At 39.5% G+C, this 21125-nt stretch overlaps 2 protein-coding genes across 9 annotated transcripts in view; one reads left to right on the plus strand and one right to left on the minus strand.

Moving 5' to 3' along the window:
• The window catches only part of NMNAT2 (nicotinamide nucleotide adenylyltransferase 2), a 189817-nt gene extending 188530 nt beyond the window's left edge, over positions 1–1287 (minus strand). For 2 of the 3 annotated variants that reach the window (XM_036912583.2, XM_036912582.2), the window contains exon 1: positions 202–766. The gene's annotated coding sequence lies outside the window, so the exon portion shown is untranslated. Of the gene's footprint in view, positions 1–201; positions 767–1148 lie in introns of those variants that run through there. The other variant, XM_036912581.2, reaches the window with a different exon arrangement.
• A 21-nt stretch (positions 1288–1308) lies between these two features.
• SMG7 (SMG7 nonsense mediated mRNA decay factor) overlaps positions 1309–21125 on the plus strand; it is a 77644-nt gene continuing 57827 nt past the window's right edge. For 3 of the 6 annotated variants that reach the window (XM_036912572.2, XM_036912573.2, XM_036912577.2), the window contains exon 1: positions 1309–1651. Coding sequence is in view for 1 of the 6 variants with exons in the window: in XM_036912573.2 (XP_036768468.2) it covers positions 1623–1651 (29 nt within the window). In the remaining 5 variants the exon portion in view is untranslated. The remainder of the gene's footprint in view (positions 1652–21125) is intronic. The other 3 variants (XM_036912575.2, XM_036912574.2, XM_036912576.2) reach the window with 3 other exon arrangements.

Below are 21125 nucleotides of genomic sequence, written 5' to 3' on the forward strand. Positions count from 1 at the left end.
CTGAGAATGAAACCTCTCTTCCTAGACGACTTTTGTCTAGGTTCCTCTTGATAGTATTTTACCCAACGTGTTCCTTTCCGACCCAAAAGATAAAAGAGTGCCAAGTTCTAAAACACTGCAGACCCGTCAGAGAAGGTCGTTTGCAAAGGAAGGTACTGGGAGGTCTATTGCTAGCCTTCTAAGACGTGCCCCCACTCTTACTCTGGCCTCCTTGCGGCTGCAGGGTGGCTCGGCCGCGGACGGAAACTCCCAAAAGGCTCGGTCGCTCAGGGTGTGAGAGGGATGGGGATTGGGGTATTTCTGTAAGGGCTCAACCTTCCGGAAAAGTCGATGTCCCTGTGGGTAGGACCAGGGATCGCGGCAGTCGGGCGACGTTCTCCTCCCTCAGGGACCCCGTTCTTGGGACCCCGCCTCTCAGCGCCGGAGGCAATGGTGGGGAAACCCCTTGCCCTCGCCGCCGCCTCGCGCCGCGCATTCGCCCTCCCAGCTCCAGGCCGCCTCCGCCAGGCTTCAGGCCCCGAGTTTCCTTCGCAGGCCTGGCCTTTTCCACGCCCAGCACGGAGAGGAAACTATGGAGGTAGTTCCCGCCCGCAGGCTAGAGGAAAAGCCCTAGGTGAACGCCTCGAGGTCTCCCCCCATCGGTTAGGGGAAAGGGAGGAGGAAGTGAACTTCCTCGCCCCGATATTATCACCCGGATTCCTAACTTGGGGGAGGCCTTTAGATGGAAGGGAAGCCAAGGGGAACCCTGGGCATTTTCCCGGAAATCATTCGCCAAAGGAGGGTCACCCAGTCCTCCCACATTGGTTACTATGACAGTACAACCACAGCCACTGGTTGCCATGGCAGCTACTTATCCAATCCGGTCGGTTTCCTTTCTCTTCTTCCCTGGGCTCCACCCAATCCCTTCCAACAAACTCCCAACCCGCAAGGGGAGGGGCCGCAGTTAAGAAGAAAGGGTCCTTGGCTTCGCTCTCATGGGAGCGAGGGAAGAGGAGTCGAGGGACTGGCTGGAGGAACTGTAGGAGGAAGAGGGGGAGTTTCCGGGAGGGAAGAGTGGAGGAGTGGAAAAGGAAGCGAGAAATCGGCTGGAGTGGAAAGACGGCGGAAGACTTTGAGTGTAACTCCCAGTTGATTTGGGCTCGATGTACCTGGAGAGGCTGTGTTTGCCCTCTCGCGCGGGAGGAGAGAAGTGGATTGTCCGGAAGCAGCCAAGCGCCTCCAGCGGGCCGCTCAGGAGCAGCACAAGGGCTCACAGCTAGCGGACCCCAAGAGAGCGCTACAGAGGCGAAAAACACCCAGAGGGACCGGCGCCTCAGGAATCTCGCGAGAGGGACCACGACTTCCTCCCTGGGTTTCTCTTTCCCCCGCCCTGTTCTCCTCCCTCCCTCTCCTCACCCCTCCCGGGTCGAAGTGTCCCTGCGCCCCACCGGCCGGAGCAGCAGTGAGAGCAGCTTTCCCCGCTCCCTCCTCCTCGCCTCACTCACCCCCACCCCCCCGCCAAGCGAGGAGGAGCCGGAGGAGAGGAAGATGGCGGCGGCCGCCAGTACCCGCGGGGCCGCGGGGCCGCTCCGAGGAGCCTGAGAGACCCACAGAGGCTTCGCGGGAAGACGCGGCGGCGGAGGATGAGCCTGCAGAGCGCGCAGTATCTCCGGTGAGTGTCGAGGCCGACCCGGTACGAAAGGGGAGCAAGCCGAGGGTTGGGGCTTGGAGCGACAGAGAGGGTATGTCCGGGGCGGCGGGGGAGTTGCTGCGTCCTCTCCCCAGCCGGAGGCGGGGGGCTGCAAGGGGAATCTGCGAGAGGGGGCGGAGCGGGCACACGCACGGGTTCCTAGCCCCCGCGGGCCGGGCCGAGTTCCAGCCTAGCCGGCTGGTCACGGTGCGGAGAAGGAGGTTAGGGCAGCATGTTAGGGAGAATGTGGGTGCGCGCGCGCCCGGGGTCGCCGGCTAGCTGGCGGGTGTGTGTGTGTGAAGCGCCCGGGAAGCCGGCGGGGACCCCGAGTGGAGATGGGTGTGGAGGAGTCTGATGTCCCTAGCTGGGAAAACGCGGTATGGTGTGGGATTGGCTGGGGCGATGCACAAGAAGACCGGCTGAAGTCTGCACACCTGGGGCGGGGTGGGGGAATTCTGGGGAGGGAGGACTTAAGGAGAGGGAGACTGCAAGAAACTGGAGTTTGTTCTTCACGTTCGGATTGGAAGTACTGAGGAATAATGTCATTTGTAGTTAGTTGGCGTGGTGGGAGCATAGAAAGAGGGAATGGATGAGGAAGTGAGGAAAAAGGGAGGTACTGTGGACGGGGTTGGGTTTCCCAGAAGGAACTAGGTTAGAATCAGTGTAGTCGGAAAATAGCACTCTGAGAGTCGTGTGCATTCATTAAGAATGATGCAAGTCACCTGTATGTTGGACGTAGAGTGACGCGTGGGTACAGACTGTGTATATGTGATGTGTGTGTGGGGTGGACTAAGGAGAGCTATTGATAAACATTTTAAGGTGGGGAAAATGCAGCCACTTTGGAACCAAGTACCTGATGATGAGAGCACATTGAATAGAAAGACACCTGCTTTTGTGCAGCTAGGAAGGTGTCGTGGAAGCAGAGTAAGAGCTTGGAAGTAGAGATAAAAGAGGGTCAAAATATTGATAGCAGAGAAAAATAACGTTCTTAGAGCCTGAAATTAACTGGGGAGTTGCTACTGCTTAGAAAAGGGGAAGCAAGACCTTAAAACAAGCCCTTTTTTTCTTTCAAGAGGAGAACTAAGAACAGGCTTATAGGAAGAAGTTTTAAAAAGTGGTTTCATACCTTGTGGAGGGGGGAATTGGATGAGGTAGAAGTCTGAAATAAGCAGAAACGTCACTTTTGCTATTTCGTTGTTTAGTGAAGTGAAAGTATTGATGCCTTGAGTGGATCCCTATATGTATATTGCAGGAGAATTTATGTGGTAAGTGATACATGAGGTTGGGTATTCTACTTTTGAAAGTACTATAGTCATATTTTTATTAAGCAGAGTGGAGAGAATTATGAGATCTTTAAAATGTTGAATGCCTGAATTTACAGCAGGGACAGGGTCCACACATGTGTTCCCGTGACTATGGGGATAGTTGGAAAGGTACATCGAGGTCCTTTTTGTCTCCTGTTATCGCTTTACTGTTTACCATATGAGATAAACTTACTGTGGCAAAGATCTATGGTGGATGCTGTAGAGGGGGATATGGAAACTATTAGGATAGTCCTTAATTTAAAGGAATTTGCAGTTTAGTATACTATGCAAGTAAGTTAATAACAGCACTGAAGGAAATATGGTAAGTATGAGGCGAAGTGTTAAAGCAGCCCAAAGGCAGATTATCTGAGCAGTTGGGGGAAAATCAGTAAAAACTTCCTTTGTTCATATGCTCACTCATATTCTTATGGTTCATCAGTCATTTTTTTTGATCACCTAAATGGGTGGCATTGCACCACTGTTAAGAATGAAAAAGAACTCCACTGTGCTCTTACAGAGTTGACAGTTTGTTAGGATTCAAGGAGAAAAAGACACACTGTACCTTAAGGATAAACAATATTCTGATAGTTGTGGACTGAGAAGAGGGGAATTCAGATGAAAGGAAACCGGGCAGTTATAAAGATAGGGAGGTTGGGAGCTGGGAGAGATGTTCTGCCCCATCTCTCCCAGTTAAAGAAGACTACAGGGTGATGCACCAGAAAAACTTAGATTGTATATATTAAGTTTGACCCCTTCCTTTTACAGATGGGAAAAGTATAGCCCAAAGAAGTTAAAATTGTTGAGGGTCATGTAGCTGATATGTGGAAGCTCTGTAACTCCAATGTAGGTCTTCTAAGTCCTTATCAGCTGTACTGTGCAGCTTGTCTGGGTTCAGCCTTTCTTAACACAAATACGTATTGAGAGCTCACTATATTCTAGGCACTGAGAATACAGTGGTGAACAGGGGAAGTATATTCTAGTAGAAGGATATAGTCAGTAAACGTGAATAGGTAAGTATATTTATCAGGTGGTAACAAGTATTAGGAAGAAAAATCAACCAAGATAAAGACATGTTGTTTTATATAGACAGGGTGATCAAGAAAAGCCAATTTGATAAGTTGTCCATATTTGAGAGGGTCTTGAATCATGATCTGTAAGTTATAGTTAAAAAGGGTGGACAATGGAGAATTTGAGGTGATTCGTGAAGGAAATTCTCACGTTCATAGCTATGTATTGGGAAGATGAAGCTGTGTAGTGCAATGGTGGGTAGTAAAGACCAGAAATAATACTGTGAAAGTGGTATTGGTAAGATATGATGAAAAGCAGACTGAGAGAGTGGTGGGCATTTTAGTGAGAAGATCAGTTGGCTTTGAGAGGTTTCTGAGTTACTGTATCTTATACTTTATCATCAACTGGGTAGGAAAGACTTATCCATAGGTTATGGAATCATTTGTAGACAGCTTGAGATAAATTCAGTTCTTTGAAGAAGAGTGAAAAAGTCAGAATGAACACAGTGTTTAAATAACCTATATTTTCCAGTTAAAGGTGAACAGGCATTGGACCTGAAGTCCCTTAAAGATTCCTCCTGGAAGCCAGTCTTTTCTCAGTCTTGCACATCTGTCTTAGGTAAATAAAGCAAGTTTTAAGGGCTGATAGTCTGGGACTGAGGTGGGGAGGGGTAATTAAAAAAAAGCTTGCATCAGCTTGAATTTCCATCTTTCTCTTTATCATTCCATTTAAAGTTGGCTGTGGGGAGACTAGAGAATGTCTTTGGGAAGGCAGTGGTTCACTTTTCTTTGGTGAAAATGGAACCACTGGATTTTATAGGCAACTTTAGGAGGCTGCTAGATAATGCTGAAGGAGTGTGGTTGGGGGTATAGCGGTCATTCTATGTGACCTTGACTTTGGGAAGAGTTTTGTTGCCTAGCTTTGTGAATGGTGGAAGACCATGACTGGGCTATTTTAAACTGCATAGCTACAGATGACTTCCCCCATGTAGATGAAAATTGGTTTTGTATCAGCTGAATTAATTTGTTCAGAGTAAGTGAAGTAAGGTGTCTGTCACTAAAATGGTGGGTGTTGGCAAGATGGCAGTTCCAAAAAAGTGAAAAATGAAGATGTGAGGTAAGAAACATCAGTAAGATGAAGAAAGAGAGGGAATTCTGCACCAAGGGGACTGAGTTAGTCTTGAATTGCATAAATAGAGCAGAGATGAAAGGAAAGAAAAGCCATCCTTTGTAGGGAAAGAAGGTGATGTTCTGGGCAAGAAAGGATGATGAAAAATTTTGTTGTTAGAAAGGAGGTGTCTTTTTTTTTTTTTTTTGAGAGGGCATCTCTCATATTTATTGATCAAATGGTTGTTAACAACAATAAAATTCTGTATAGGGGACTCAATGCACAATCATTAACCAACCCCAAGCCTAATTCTCAACAGTCTCCAATCTTCTGAAGCATAACAAACAAGTTCTTACATGGTGAACAAGTTCTTACATAGTGAATAAGTTCTTACATGGTGAACAGTGCAAGGGCAGTCATATCACAGAAACTTTTGGTTTTGATCACGCCCCATGAACTGTAAACAATCAAGTCAGATATGATTATTCATTTGATTTTTATACTTGATTTATATGTGAATCCCATATTTCTCCCTTATTTATTTATGAAATGCTGAGGTGGTAGGTAGATGCAAGATAAAGGTAGAAAATATAATTTAGTGCTGTAAGAGGGCAAATGTAGATGATCAGGTCTGTGCCTATAGACTAAGTATTAATCCAAACTAGACAAGGGCAACAGAACATCCACGGATGCAGATTTCTCTCAAAACAGGGGGGGTAAGTTTCTAAGCCTCAAGGAGGTGTCATTTTTGAAATAGACTAACAAGATTCTCATCTGAACAAATAAGTTCATAATACTTTCTTACATTTTATAAAAATAAACACTCTTAAATAAGGGGTTCTAGACTGAGAAATTTGTTACTCAAATTGGAGAAAAATTCAGTCTTTCCTTGATTTATGACAAAATGAAGGATTTTAAAAGACTTTGCCACCTCTGTTGAGTAAAAGAAAAGGGTATATTGAATAAGTTCATTTGATATGGGTGGTAGAAGGGTGAGGATAGGCTGTAGATGAGATAGTAGGTGAGGTATACTATGCTTTACAAGAACAGAAGTATGGAAATTAACATATCAAAGTTGGAAAAGCAGAAGTGGGGGAAGTATTAAAGTACCAGACAAGGAAGTCATCATTGAAGTTGTTTTGGAAGCTGAGAAGGTAGAATAATCACAGCCTTGGGGAATACCAGTCAAACAGTTCCAATCCTGTTATAAAAGGTGACACAGGTGCCACTGAATGACATTTGCTGTTGTGGGAGGCAACTTATATTCTGCCCTCCCTCCAACTTCCGTCCTTTCCTTCCTTTTCTGTTCTGCTCTCCTCTTTAATTTCTTTCAGTGACATCCACTTGAAGTTGATCCTTGGTGTTAGACCTTTCTGTACAAGAAAGGTCTACAAATTGTTTTGTTAGAATTTTTTTTGCATGATACTTCTGTTAGTGAAGAAGCTGCATTCCAGTGGCACACTTGTCAGAAACTTTGTTCCCAGAAGTAGAAATAATGTAATAGCCGCAGGTTGTTTTAGAAGACAGCAGAAAAATGGTTGTCATTTAAATACTAATTAAAATATCCAGTATGTTGTCAGATAAAATGTGTCATTGTAAATCTTGGTATGGAGACAGAGGAAGAGGTGGAATAAAGTAGCAAGCAGAGCCTTAGCCTAGCCTGGAGAGAGGAACAGGGAAGGTAGTGGGAGCATGTGGGAGGAATACATATGTATACATACACACACACACTAAATACAGTGATCTAGAAGAATCTGATAATTCTGGGCTGAGTATTCACTGTCTCTAAAAGCTTGAAAACATCCTGTAGTACATATTAATATTAATTCACGTGGTTGAGAAGTCATCTTGACCCATTCCCTCATTCCCCACCCCCAAGATTTAAAATATAGCCTTGGGGCCAGAGAATCAATCAAACATGGCTGATTTACTAAATATAACATTATTTGGGGAAAAAAAGACTCTCTTGAGGCATGTTAAGTCTGTTTTTTGTTATAATGGTGTTGATAGCATTTTACCTACTTGAATGTTGATGGGCTAAATTATTTTGACTGTTAAAATTCTGCTTGTGGTTCAGTTTCCCTTGTGGTTTTAGTTGGATTCAGAATGTTTACTTCCTGTCCTAGCCTACGTTTCATTGCTTTTTAACAGCTGCTGTGTTCTACCTTCGTGATAGAGGAAGCATTTGTTGAGGTTTTATTTTGTTTTTAAAGATATGTTGTAGTAAGATCTGTACTCACCTAGTGTAGCATTTCTCATGAGGCAGGTTTGGGGTGGAGGGCAGTTTAGACTTTAGAAGGTCTGAAGTTTGTAATAGCAGAAAAGTTTAGAGTGGAAAAGTTTGTTTTATAGTGGAGAAGTATCCTTTGCTTGTGGTCTCCAGCTACATCTCCAGCCTTGGCTAACCTTTCATATTTTTGTTATTGGTGGCATGAATGTGAGGACCTGAAAGTTTAGGTGGATTTGTTTAACTGATTGATCTTGTTTAGAGAACAGATTATTAGGCACAGGTCTTTCGGATAATGGATTGTTCATCTGTATATGGGTATTTTGGCAGATGGTCGTCACATAATCGCCATTTAAGTTTTGTAATAAAGCTATATTTTAATTTAGTTGCTGAATTTTTGTGGATAGATTTATCAAAGGTCTAGGTAATTGTAACTAAGAAGGGCTAATCAGTTACAGGAAAATACAGGGATGGAGCTTTGGCAAACATGTCACATGGTGAGAACTTGTAACCAGCTCCTTTCTTGTTAACATGTAAGCAGAGCTCCTTAGGAAGGTTGTTTTCACTCTCCTTAGGCCCAATTTTTTGCCAGTAGGAAGAGTAGGTGACTTGATAATTGTTTAAGAAAACTTGAAGAGTCTCAGACTAGGTAGCAGTTTTGTTTTTTCTTCTTTGCATCATTTATAACAGAGTTTCTTAACCTTGGCACTTACTGATGTTTTGGGCCAGATAATTCTTGTAGGGAGCAGCCCTGAGCATCAAAGAGTGTTTAGCCTTTACCCACCAGATGCCAGTATCATTCTCTCCCATTTGTGACAACCAGAATGTTTTCACATGTTGCTGAATGTTCCCTGTGGGTGCAGATTCATTCCCAGTTGAGAACCATTGACTTAGAAAATATATAATGGAAAGATACATATGCACAGCATAGATTAATTTTCTTGTTTTCTCCTCCTTCAAGCCACAGGTAACTTCTTAGGCTTCTCTTAATAAGTTTTCTTTTTAAGTAGTAATAGGCTGGTTACCATGTTTAGACTTTAGCCATAAAAACTTGTACATGTTTTAAATGAATTTTTAAAATCTGTGTTTTACCTTAGTGGCAATTATCAAATACTATGTGACACTGGAGAAAGACGTTTAAGTAACTTTAATAGCAGATGAACTTGTAACTGCTATGATAGAGAAACAGGGTAAATAAGTAAAAGGAAGAACTTTATTCCAACAGAGGTGGAGGTGGAATAAGGAAGTTATTTTAGGGGAGGTGAGATTTAATCTGGGTTTTGAAAGATAGATGGGACTTATGAAAGGATATTGGGCAAATTGACATTTCAGGTGTGAGGAACATCTGGCTCCTTTATTCCAAATAAAAATTTAAAAATTTCACTCATTCCCATTTAATGCACGACATTAGGATTCTGGCCAGGCCTTTCTAAGTTTTTCTTAGATAAAATAGGTTATGGACAGAGAAGTAGAGATATGTAGGTGGTAATACTGAAGACTTGATGACTTGCATAGGTCTTGAAAAGGGAAAAGCAATTTTGTTAAAGTCTTGCAGAATCCCTTCCCTTACCTATACTCTTGATTGTATACTGTTCCTCTAGAACTGTATTTCATTTGTGCTGTCTCTTCTTTAGTCTTTTTAATTATTCCCTTGACTTCTCTTCTGTGAACCAGTCTGTTTTCTCTTAAAAATCCTTTCCTCCTCCTCTATTTTCTCTTTAAGCTCTGTCCTTCCTTACCATTCTTTTATGGCTAACAATTCCAGATTTGCCCTATATGTTTTCCCTTTTATTTGCTGTCTACTTTTCCTTAATCCAGCTGTTTTTCCGAACACTTGATTACAGTTGATATTTCCAAAGGTGCCAAACACCTAATGGCCAAATTCATCCACTAATTATTTTCCTTTCTGTCTCACACTCACACTTTTGTTTTTCCTTTTCTTTGTCTCTCTCATGTCTATCTAGCCCACCTGTAACATTGAGTTTGGGCCATGGTGTATCCCATGTCCTTGGAGATAAAGACAGTAAACCCTCAAGCAGTTTTACTAGGCCCACAGATAAGTACATAATTAGCACATAGTTCATAGCTTTTATGATATGTAAGCTGTGATATATATATTTAGCTCATGGGAAGTTCTTGAGCTCTGTTGTATTTAGCACTGAGACTCTATGATTCTGATTATCCTATCTCTTACTCTCTTTGTTTTCCTGGTCCACCTCACCCCACCAGTGACCAAAAGAAAGTCATAGTTCTTTTTCTCTTTTTTCTCTTATTCAACATTTCTTTTCTTCCAAAATCACACCCCCTTGCAGGACTTATGCTGTTACCACATCATTATTGTTTAAAATCTGTCGAGCATCTATTCAGTAAAAATCATTGTGCTAGGTCCTGGGGAGACAAGCTGAAAAAAAGATCATTCCAGTCATTCAGAGAGTTTATAAACTATTTAATGAAATAGGCATAAGCATAATACATAACAAGTACATTTGATGATAGTGGTTTAGAGCATGATCTGTGTGCCACAACTGCCTGATCCATATCACAGCTCTTACTGTGTTACTGGGCAAGCTACTTAAGCTTTCTGTACCTCAGTTTCCACATCTGAGGTAAGGGGATAATAATAGTATCTATCCCACAGGGTTATAAAGATGAAGTGAACTAATGTATAAAGTGCTTGGAAATGTCTGGCACATGGTAAGCATTATATATAGGGTTTCAGGTATATTTAAAGTCTGAAAAGTAGCAGCTAACACTGACTAATCTGATAATTTTGTACCCCTGTCTTCTGGACATTCCTAATTTTAGAAGTCTTTCTGTCATTGCAAACTCAACACTCTTAAAGGTAAACTCCTAATCCATACCCTTCTCTTCTTACCCCATTCCTCATGTTTTCTTATTTTCCTCATTGCTGCCACTCTCCATCTTCCCATCCAGGTTTGAAATCATGCAGTCATCTTTGAGTTCTAGTTTTCCAACCCTCTTCCACACATACTCCATTTTGGAAATGTTGCTTTCCTATGTCTCTTCTTTCTCATTTGTAGCACTGTTAACTTTATACCCATATTGTTGAAGCAGTCTTCTAACTGGTATCTTGCCTGTAGTTTGCAGGAGTAGCAAGAAGAAAGCATTGACTTTGGGTTTTTGAATACTGCCCAGTAGTTTGTGTTTTTGAACTAACATTTCTGTGTCTTGATTTCTTTATCCTTAAAATAGAACATCGATCTCATAAAACTGCTGTTCAGTGTTAAACAAAATAACAAAGGCTTATATATGTTTAACAAATTTTGGACCTCTTTCAGACTTCCCACTACACATCCCCCTGCCAATTTTTTGCATTGCTTCTAAATTAATATTCCTGAAAAGCATTTGTATATGGTTTTCCCTGGCTTAAACTCCTTACTCTGGCATTCTCGACCTTCTGTAATATGACCCTCTTTTACCTCTGTCACATACCTCTTTACCTTTTTGATAGGAACCAACTGCTGTAGCCAGAGTAATCTATTTATCCTTTAATCATGATTTATTCATCCCTCTTCCCAGCCTATTTCCCCTATAGAAATACCATCCTCCACTATCTTAAGCTTCACCTTTTCTATGAAGCCTTCTTGTCCACACCTGGGTGATTTTTTGTATTCTTTGAAATTTGTGGTATTTCCTGCCTCTTAGTCATTTGGTACTTACAATGTTTTAAATTTGTAATGTTCTCTTTCTTTATATAAGTGAATATTCACTGCAGCTAGGCAGAGTATGTTAGAGACCATGTCTCAACATTTTTAAATGCACACAGTGTGACATAATGGGTGTTGAATAAAATTTTCATGCTTTTGTTTTGTTCTTGCAAAACATTTATGGACTACTTAGGAATGCCAGTGTTAGGCTCTGAGAATAGAAGAACAAATGAACTGGTTTTTTGCTTAGGATAGTGGTCTGGGGGAGACAGATGTTGCATAGATATTTCAATACAATGTGGCAAATACTGTGTTCAGTGTTTTCAAGGAATGCCATGAGTATACTGAGGGAAGTGGAACTTTTACTGCCTGGGAGTTCAGAGAAAGCTTCTGGAGTTGATCTCCTGAGCTCAGTCTTACAGGTGAGTAGGATCAGTTAGGTGAAAAAAGAAGGGAAGAATGTAGTAGACAGAGGAACAAAATGAATAAATGTCTGGGGGCAGCATGTTTGAGGAACTCTAACAAAGTTTAGCATTAGGAATGATTTAAGTTTGGTTAATGTAAACACTGTGATCAGATCAGACTGGCAGTCAGGTTATGTCATATGCATTAAAGAGATATTGATGAGTTGCTGTCTTATTCTGTGTTTCCTTTGGGAGTCTAAGGTTCTTTTTCAGCAAATCTGGTCATTAATCTTATGGGAGAATTTATACTTGAACGACTGTTTATTGTGCATGTTCCTGTGACAGGGAGACACGAAAGAAAGATTTATGTAATGCCTGTAGTACTTCCTTTGAGATACATAAAGATATCTTAGGCAAACATTTTTTTATTGGGAACATTATTAAATAACTATGTAGGAGATGAGAGTTTTAGTGCACACATGTAATTCTGAAAATAAGTTTGGGTTGATAGGACTTATAGAATCCTTACCTGTTGAGATCAGACATGGAATGGAGGTGGAGATGAGGGAAGGAGTTCAGTAGCTCCAGGGGGAAGTCAGAACATTAAGTGAAGTCTCTCTGGATTAAACCTTTTCAAGTTTGTCATAAAGAAAACAGTTGCAGACCCTTTTTGATGATTAACATTTTGTTCTCACAATTCTTGATAGCATTTTTCCTTCTGTAGTGTCTGTCCTAAGTGAGAAGCATGATTCTGAAAGCTGTTATATTTAAGAGCTGCTGTATGAATGCTTTAATAACCTCAGTCTGTTTCCTAAAATTCCATGGGTTCACTGAACACATTAAGTTGAAGTCTTTTTTCCTTCCCCACTCTTGCCAAAAACCTAGTATTTCAGTGTTGTGTAAGTAACACTTATTAGTAAGATAATCAGAGTAAAATGCAACTGAAAGATGGTATTCCGAGAAGAAATGAATTAAAGTTGTACTTTAATTCTTGATAGATTTTTTTATTGCTGGTGGAAAAAATTAAAAGATAGTGTTGAGAGAACTACCACAGGATGAATTCGAATATAGAAAGTACCTCAGGGCATCGGCAAAATTTTGTGCATGTGCACAGTTTGTGTAAAATACTTTACAGTGAATTTTTTGAACTTTAATATAATTCAGTAAAATGCTTATCAAATTTTGCTTTGTTTAGTTTAAATACCCAAAATAATACAATTTGGCTGAAATCTTGTTTTGCTTTGTTGTTTTTTAGTGAAAAAAGTCGGAACATTTTAGGAAGCACACTGACATGTTAAGCCATATTGGTAATAAATTCTGGTTTATAAAATAGGAAATGTTTACAGACTAATCACTGTCTAATTAAAAAACACCTAATACCATTGTCTGTAAGATCTAACAACTGAACTTTTTGGTTTCCTAAGTCTTTATGACTTCCTAAGAAAGCAGCATGGTGTAGTGAGTTGAATGAACAGTCTTTGAATTAAGACTGGCCTAATTTGTATTTAAATTGTCCTGAGTTCAGATCCCAGCTCTGCTATGTATAGCAATGTGAGCCTTTCTAGTTTCAAGTTTTCTCTTCTATTTTCCTATCTGTAAAAAGACAATGACAGAATTAATGGGAAAATTACATGATGAGATGTATATGTAAAACCCAGATGTATATGTATAGTTCCAGGTGGGTAAAGAGCCTAATTTATACACTGTTCTTCATTTTCTACATTCTGAATGTATCAATATATAACTAATAACCTTGTTAATGTCATCTGTGAATTGTGTGGGAGAAATTGTGCCTTAAATGGCTACAAGGTTAAGGGGTCTTTACTGTGAAGTGGACTACTTTATTCCTCAGGAGTACCAAACATTTTGGTAGTGTTTTTTATATTTTCTAAAATGTTTTTGTACATTTGTCATCTTAAACTCTTGCATACAATAACCTGTATAACAGGATTAGCATTTTATAGATAAGGAAAATGAGACTCAAGATACCTAATTAGTGGCAGAGTTGGGATTGGTCTTAATCTGCCCCCTTTTTGTCTATTGCACATACTTGGCCAGCACTCTTAAAATGTAAAGTTCCCTTTCCCTTAGCTGCCTTTGCTGCTGGTGCCGTCAAGTGGTATAATGTATGTCATTTAGATGGTTCACAGTTAGTGGTTGTAAGTTCATGTATAAAAAGCATATTTCTAGGAAGTTACCTAAATTTTTAAAAATTTCAAGTGCTATTGCAGATCTGATTCTTGCCACTTTTGGCATCTAGGAGAGTAGTGCATACTTGTTTTTAAATAAAACAGAAGCCACAAAATTGTAAAAGTGAACATATGATGGTGAAAAAGTGCGCTAATCATTGCTGGGACAGCAGGCATAAATTTGGACTGTTCCAGGCACATAGAAACTTACGGTCACCCTACCATCCTGGGTTGTGTAGCCTTCAGTTACATTTCATATGAATATTAACTTCACATACTTGTACATAAATATGTGTGTGTGTATTACTTAGTGACTAGGATGGGACTATCATATGGTTCTGAAATCTTGGAACTTTTTTCCACTTGATATTTTGTCAGACTTGTTCATAATTTTACATCTACAGCATCATTGGAAACATCAGCATACTGTTCTATTGTTTGGGGATACTATAATTTTCCAATTTCCTAGTAATGAAAGTTTATGTTTCCAATACTTTATTATTATAAAAAACGCTACAGTGAACATCCTTGTACACACATACCCTTGTATACACTTTGAGCAACAGGGTATGTGCATTTAAAAATGTTTTGTTAGGTGTGGTAGGCAGAATAGTGTGCCCCCACCCTCCAAAAGATGTCTATGTTCTGATTACCAGACCCTATGAATATATTACATTACATGGCAAGGGGGAATTAATTAATGCTGCTAATGAGCAGACTTTAAAGAGACCCATTGGGCCCAGTGTAATCACAGGGATCCTTTAAGTGTGAAAGAGGGAGGCAGAAGAATCAGCACCAGAGAGCATCCTGCTGGAATGGAAGGGAATCACAAGCCAAGGAACACAGGCAGTTTTGGGAACCTGGAAAAGGAAAAAATGGAGTTTCTTCCCAAGAGCCTCCAAAAAGCAACACTCCCATGGCGACACCTTGATTTTAGCTCATTGGGATTCATTTAAGGTTCTGACTTTCAGACCTGTAAGGTGATAAATTTGTATTTTAAACCACTAAGTTTGTGCTAATCTGTTAATAGCAGCAATGGGGAATTTAACACAGTAGAGATTGCCAGAAAGCACCAGAAAGTTTGTACTGTTAATTCTGTCTGTAGTAGTATTTTAAAAGTAGCTGTTCCCTTACTTCCTTACCAGTACTTAAGGTTTCATGCATCTCGTTTTTTTTTTGAAGCAGACCCTGATACCTTTATTTGTACTGCACATGGGCAAATCTCTCTAATACTCTAGCTTCCAGAGTGTATGCCACTGAACATCAGTTCTCTAGGAAATTCATAGGTGGTAGGATTGTCAGTTTTTCCAAGGCAAAATAAATTTAAGAATACTGTGTTAAGCTGGATTCTTTATTTAGGACTTCTCAGAGCTTGTGTTATGCTAATGCATATTATGAACCTCCAAGAGGGAGATATAATTTAGTGTTTTCCCAAAGTTATGGCACATCTCACGGGATTATGTTTTTTTGGAACAGTTGTTTGAAAATGTGGCTCTCCCTTAATATGTTGACCTTCACATATGCCCATATTATATCTTAGACTTTGTTACTTCTTCTACCTCTAAAATCTTAAATTCAACCATTTTGTTTTGACCATATCATCATTCCCATTAATCCAGTTGCTTCTGTTTATATATTGATTCCTTTTCCTTTTTTCTCTTAGTCACTTCCTAAATATCTCTTTTCTTCCTTTTTCTGTTTTGCTCTCCCCTCCTGCCCATCTTTAAATACCACTTTAGCTACTGTCTTAGTAGTATCCTCAGGCCCCTTTTCCTTCCCACTCACTTATCTGGGAAAATCCAACTCTGAATGATTCTGACAATCTGCTTTGGGTATTATGGGTAGCCTCACTGGAAAAAAATGTTATAGACTGGGCCAGTCGCTGTTTAAAGTCCTGGTCCACTTCAGTATCTGTTGGTCCTTCTTTCTCCCCACCCTGTTTTGCCCAGTTTTTTACAGTAGTTATTTTAAACTTCTACTATTTTCTTGAAGTTTTACTTTGCTTAGCAGATGGCCTTTAAAGCAAACATAAAAACAAAACCTTTTTGGTGAGACAGATCTGCTTCCTATTTCCTCTATTAGTCCTTGCCTATGTCCCTCATCTCAGGAAGGAAAAGGTTCTCATCCTCCTTATTAAGATTGTTTTCTTTGTGTTTGGTCTGGATCTTAAATATTTTTTTTTAATTTAACCTTTTTCTCTTTATTGAAGCTTTGACATAAACATTTATTTAAACAAGCTCCCTGTCACCTCTCCCTCGCTAGTAATGTCATTTATCTTCTCCAGTTACCACCTTAAAAACAGTCTACACTGACTCTACTTCCTCAACCCTTTGTTCTCTGGTTTCTGCCTCCACTTCTCCACTGAAACTATACTTGTCCAGGTCACCAAAAACTGCTCTGTTTTTAAATCCATAGACTCTCTTCATTAAGTAAGTACAGGGAGTGTTTTGTTAATGAATATATCCCTAATGCCTGGCACATAGTGGAATCTTAATATATATTTGCTGAGTATTTATTCAAAGAATGTATGAATGTACTTGAGTTTACTGTTGTCTGTTATGACTCTTTGCTTTGGTCTTACGTCTTTATTGCCATCCATCCCCCATTTAAATTTGGTACTTTTTTAATTTGTGTTTTTCTTGTTATGTTTATAATTATTCTTATATGGTAAACTTAACCTCATAGTATTTACTTTATCAATGTATTACTTTCATTTAAAAACTGGAGCTATGTTAGCAGAAAGTTTAGCCAGATAATCCAAATGAGAGCATTGGCCAAATATAAGACTTAAAAGTTTAGTGGTTTAAGAGCAAGGCCTTTACTCTTTCACAGCTCTGGGTTTGAATACTGAATGTGTGATCTTAGGTAAGTTACTTAACATTTTTGATTCAAGTTTCCTCAGGGGCAACATGGAAATTACATGTTTCTAGAGTTTGACAAGGAATAAAAGAGAGAACAGAGTAAAAGTTCTTAGCATGGTGCCTATACCTAGTAAAAAAAAGAAAACAATAAATGGAATTAGTGTGATTAATATTAGTAGTAGCTGTATATTATTTGGTATATAAAAGCCTCACATTCTTAGGAAATAGTTGTCTTATGTTATCTTTAATAGATTTTTTTAGATTTTTAAAAATTTGAATATATACCAAGTTCTGGACTGAAAGGGTAATGTATCAGGGACAAGCCTGTGAATGAATACAGCTGCATTTGATTTATGGCCATTATACTTTCAATCTCAGAATACTAGTAGAACTTATTGTAGTTTTTATTTAGTGATTGATTTCAAGGAAATTGGGATATGACTATGTGATGGATATTACTAGCTCTTCTACGGGAAACAATTCCAACAGCCTTAGAAGACTATTCTATCTATAGCATCATTTCCACGAGAAGGTCAGTTTGTTTTCTGAAAGGCATCATGACCCATGCACTAATGGGAAAGGTGTGTGTATGAGAATGGCAGGACATAGGCTAATGAGGTGGTCAGGTGAAATATCAAGCTCAGTGCAGTTTGATCCTGAAAGCCATGGCAAGTTATAGAAGTATTTTAAACCGAAAATGATAGAATCAGAAGGAGAAAGACCACACTTGTGAATTAGGAGATTAATGAGAAGATTCCAGGTGAGAAATAGTGGGGGCACTGGACTGAGTAACTAACAGTAGCTGTTTTCTTCACTCAAGAACCCTGTTGAAGCAGGTGCTTTTCTTGTTAAGACTGGAGTGACTTTTTTGGCGGTTGAGACTCAGCTCATTTCAGATTCCCAGGTGAGGTAAGATGAAAATGACAGAACAATTTAGCATCTAGGAATTACTGCTGTTTACTGTGAAGTGAGTTTGAAATGGTACAATACAATACCAAGCTAATAAAGTAGCTTCAAGTTTCCTGCTTTCTTGTTACCTCCACTGTTTTTTCATAGCTGAAATGACAATTTGTCTTTTGTCTCCACTATTTTTAGCAGCTGGTGTGAAGCTACAAGTGATGGCAGCACTGAAAAGTGTGTCACCATGAGTAATTCTCTCTCACTTTAAATACTAACAGGGAATTGCTTTCTTTTGTGTGAGGATTTACTTGTTTTTGTGTTGGATTTGGGGAATGTGTGCAGTATATCCTGATTTTGTGGCCATACCCTTTAGTATAATTCTTGTGAAAATTTGAAAAGGAATCTTGAGTTAATTTAAATTGTTTTGGTTTGTTATGATCTTACTATAAAAAATGTTTTTAGGAGTCATTTTGCCTGTTTGTTGTTTGGCGGGCTGGGCTTGGGTTCCTTAGTTACTGTGCTCTAGACCCTCTGTTATGTGGGTCCTGTAATTTGGCAGTGCTGAAATGCCTTTTGTTTTTCAGTTCTAATACTGAGGATTGTGTAGAGTAACTGTGAGGTATGGTAACTTTATAGAGAAAGGCTGCTGGTTTGTGCTTTTGAGATGATTAATAATGGCAAGCTAACAATTTTATTTTGTGTCAGATGCTGTTCCAAACAGTTTAACTCTGAATCCTCACAGCAACCCTATGAGGTAAATACTGTTGGCTTTATTTTATAGAAGAGCAAACAGAAAAGGCAGAATAGTAAGCGCAGCATTATACGTAAAGTAGCAGAGCCATGATTTGAACCCCAAGAGTCAGGCTTCAGAATCCATGCTTTTGACCACATATATATGGACTCTATTTCTCTATAGTTTTATATTCTTATTTGCTTAGGATTATAGGTTTTGTTTTTATTTCATTTTTGTTTGGTTTATTTGTGTATTATATTATTTATATAAAATAATGTACATAAATACACATGTATATATAATCTGAGCAAAGTTTTTTCAACAATCTCAATAATGCATTTATTTTTTTATAGAATAATAAAGGTGAGAGGGTAGGCTAGTTTTGTCAGAAAGCTAATTATGGGAAACAGAGGAGGCAGATTGTTTTTCTTTTTTATTTGAAATAAATTAATTTAGACTGCTTTGAACTGTCTTAACTGAGTAGTTGGCCTGCTCCTCCTCTCTCTCATTATAGCTGTTCTGCAAGTTCTACCTCAAAGTTGTTACTTAAGTACAGGCTAGCTTCCAGGACTTGGTAGTATTGAGACTTAACTACAATGGGAAAAACGGATCTGACCCACCTGGACTAATAGGAAAAGTGCAGAATGACTTGTCAGTTTTTCTAACTTACCTATAGAAGATTGGAATTGCCTTTTCTTATGGACTTGTAGAGTTATTTCACAGAGATGTTCAGGTGCCAGCTTCTACACAAAGAAATACAATGATTGCATGTATGAAATTCAAAGCTTAGATAATAAGTTGCTTCAAAATGAACAGTGTTTTTTTTTCTAAATTTCTTTGTCCATTTTTTAATTGGGTTATTTGTTTTTTACTATTAAATTGTATAAGTTCTTTTTTTTTTTTGTATCATTAATCTACAATTACATGAGGAACATTATGTTTACTAGACTCCCCCCATCATCAAGTCCCCCTACAAACCCTGTTACAGTCACTGTCCATCAGCGTAGTAAGTTGCTGTAGAGTCACTACTTGTCTTCTCTGTGTTGCACAGCCCTCCCTGTGCACCCCCGCCACATTATACATGTTAATCGTAAGGCCCCCTTTCTTTTTTCCTGCCTCTTATCCCTCCCTCCCACCTATCCTTCCCAGTCCCTTTCCCTTTGGTAACTGTTACTCCATTCTTGGGTTGTGTGAGTCTGCTGCTGTTTTGTTCCTTCAGTTTTTCTTTGTTCTTATACTCCACATATGGGTGAAATCATTTGGTACTTGTCTTTCTTCACCTGGCTTGTTTCACTGAGCATAATACCCTCTAGTTCCATCCATGTTGTTGCAAATGGTAGGATTTGTTTTCTTCTTATGGCTGAATAATATTCCATTGTGTATATGTACCACATCTTCTTTATCCATTCATCTACTCAGTGTTGAATTTTTAAAAGTAACAAGTTATGAAAGTTTTTATATGTGGCCTACCATCTTTGAGTTGACTGTTTTCCTTCTTAAAACACAGTCGCCCTGCAATTGTGAGAGTAAGACTGTGGTTAATGTAAGAAAAAAAGGGACAACTTCTCTAGTCACCTCATAGTCTTAACTTCTTTTCTCATGACTTCTTTTGAAAAGGTCCTTCTTTCAGAAAATCTTTGAATCATCTTAAGAGTTTTGTCAGGTAAATTACCGGATATTTCTTTTTATGCTTAGTACTCTTTCATTGGTCATGTTACTTTTGTTTGTTGGCCCTTTTGTTCCCGTGTTAGCATTTGAGAGAGGAGCTTTCTCTCAGTTATCTTGGTATAACTTCCGAGTAACACTGACACTCAGTAAATGTTGACTAGTATGAGATCATTCTTACTGCAAACATTTTGAATTACATTAATTTCTCAGACTGATTGATGTATCTCAGTCTTCAAGAAATGATAAGCCTGAATAATAGTACTCTCCATTGTGATATAAGCAAAACTATGCATGCTTTATTTAGGTATTGAAAAGAAGCAAAGGCTGTCATTGTTTTTAAGAAATGCTAATAGAGTGTATAGGTTTAAGGATGGGAGAATAGGTGGGAGTATATCATCAGTTAGGTTCTTAGTTGAGAGGAACAGAAACAACTGGCCCATTTGAGCATGAAAGAGGTAGAGACCTAGGGTCAACAGCTGTATTAGTTTCTTAGTGCCACTGCAACAAATTACCACAAACTGGGTGACCTAAAACAACAAAAATTTGTTACTTTACAGTTCTGGAGGTCAGAAGTTTAAAATGGGTCCCAAGAAGCTAAAATCTAGGTGTTCTTCCCTCTGGAGGTTCTAGGACAGTATCCATTGCCTTTTCTAGCTTTTGAGGCTGCTTGCATTCTTTGACTAATGGCTCTCTTCCATCTTTAAAACCAGTAATTGTATTATGCTACCCTCTGCTTCCTTCATTTCATCTTCTCTGACTCTTCTGCCTCTTCACTCTTTTACTTATAAGGATCGTTGTGATGAACTGGGTACATCCAGTTAATCTAGGATAGTCACCTCTTCCCCAAATCCTTAATTTAATCATATCTAACATAACCTAAGTGCCTTATACAGTGTAAGGTAGCATATTCACAGGTTGTGGGAATTAAGATGTGGGCATCTTTGGGAAGCCATTGTTCTTTCTCCCACAACAGTTATATGGCTTGGAACACACAACCTTAAACTTCAGCCTGTGAAGACACTGCTGTGCAGGACCTTGATCCTTTTCATAACTTGTATCCCTGACCCACCCCAGCACCACTCATGCTGGACCACTGATAATTGCTGCCAGTGTCCATGATGGATTTGCCATGGTCCCTTCTTTCTCTCACTAGCTGCCATTTACATGTGGGGTTACTGTGTTCATTGATAGAGCCTGATTCATGTGTCTGCACCCCAGCTGCAAGGGAAGCTAGTAAATCTAGAATGGAATAGGTTCTATCTTTTACGTTGGGGAATTTTTTTAAAATAGGAGAGGTAATTAAGATGCTGGGTTTCAAAAAAGAATGCCAACCAGGGAAAGAATATAAGAATGAACCATTGAGTCATTGGTTTGAGAATTCTGTTCA

The sequence above is a fragment of the Manis pentadactyla genome, chromosome 9 (genome assembly GCF_030020395.1).
Source record: "Manis pentadactyla isolate mManPen7 chromosome 9, mManPen7.hap1, whole genome shotgun sequence".
In the NCBI taxonomy this organism is placed as follows: domain Eukaryota; kingdom Metazoa; phylum Chordata; class Mammalia; order Pholidota; family Manidae; genus Manis; species Manis pentadactyla.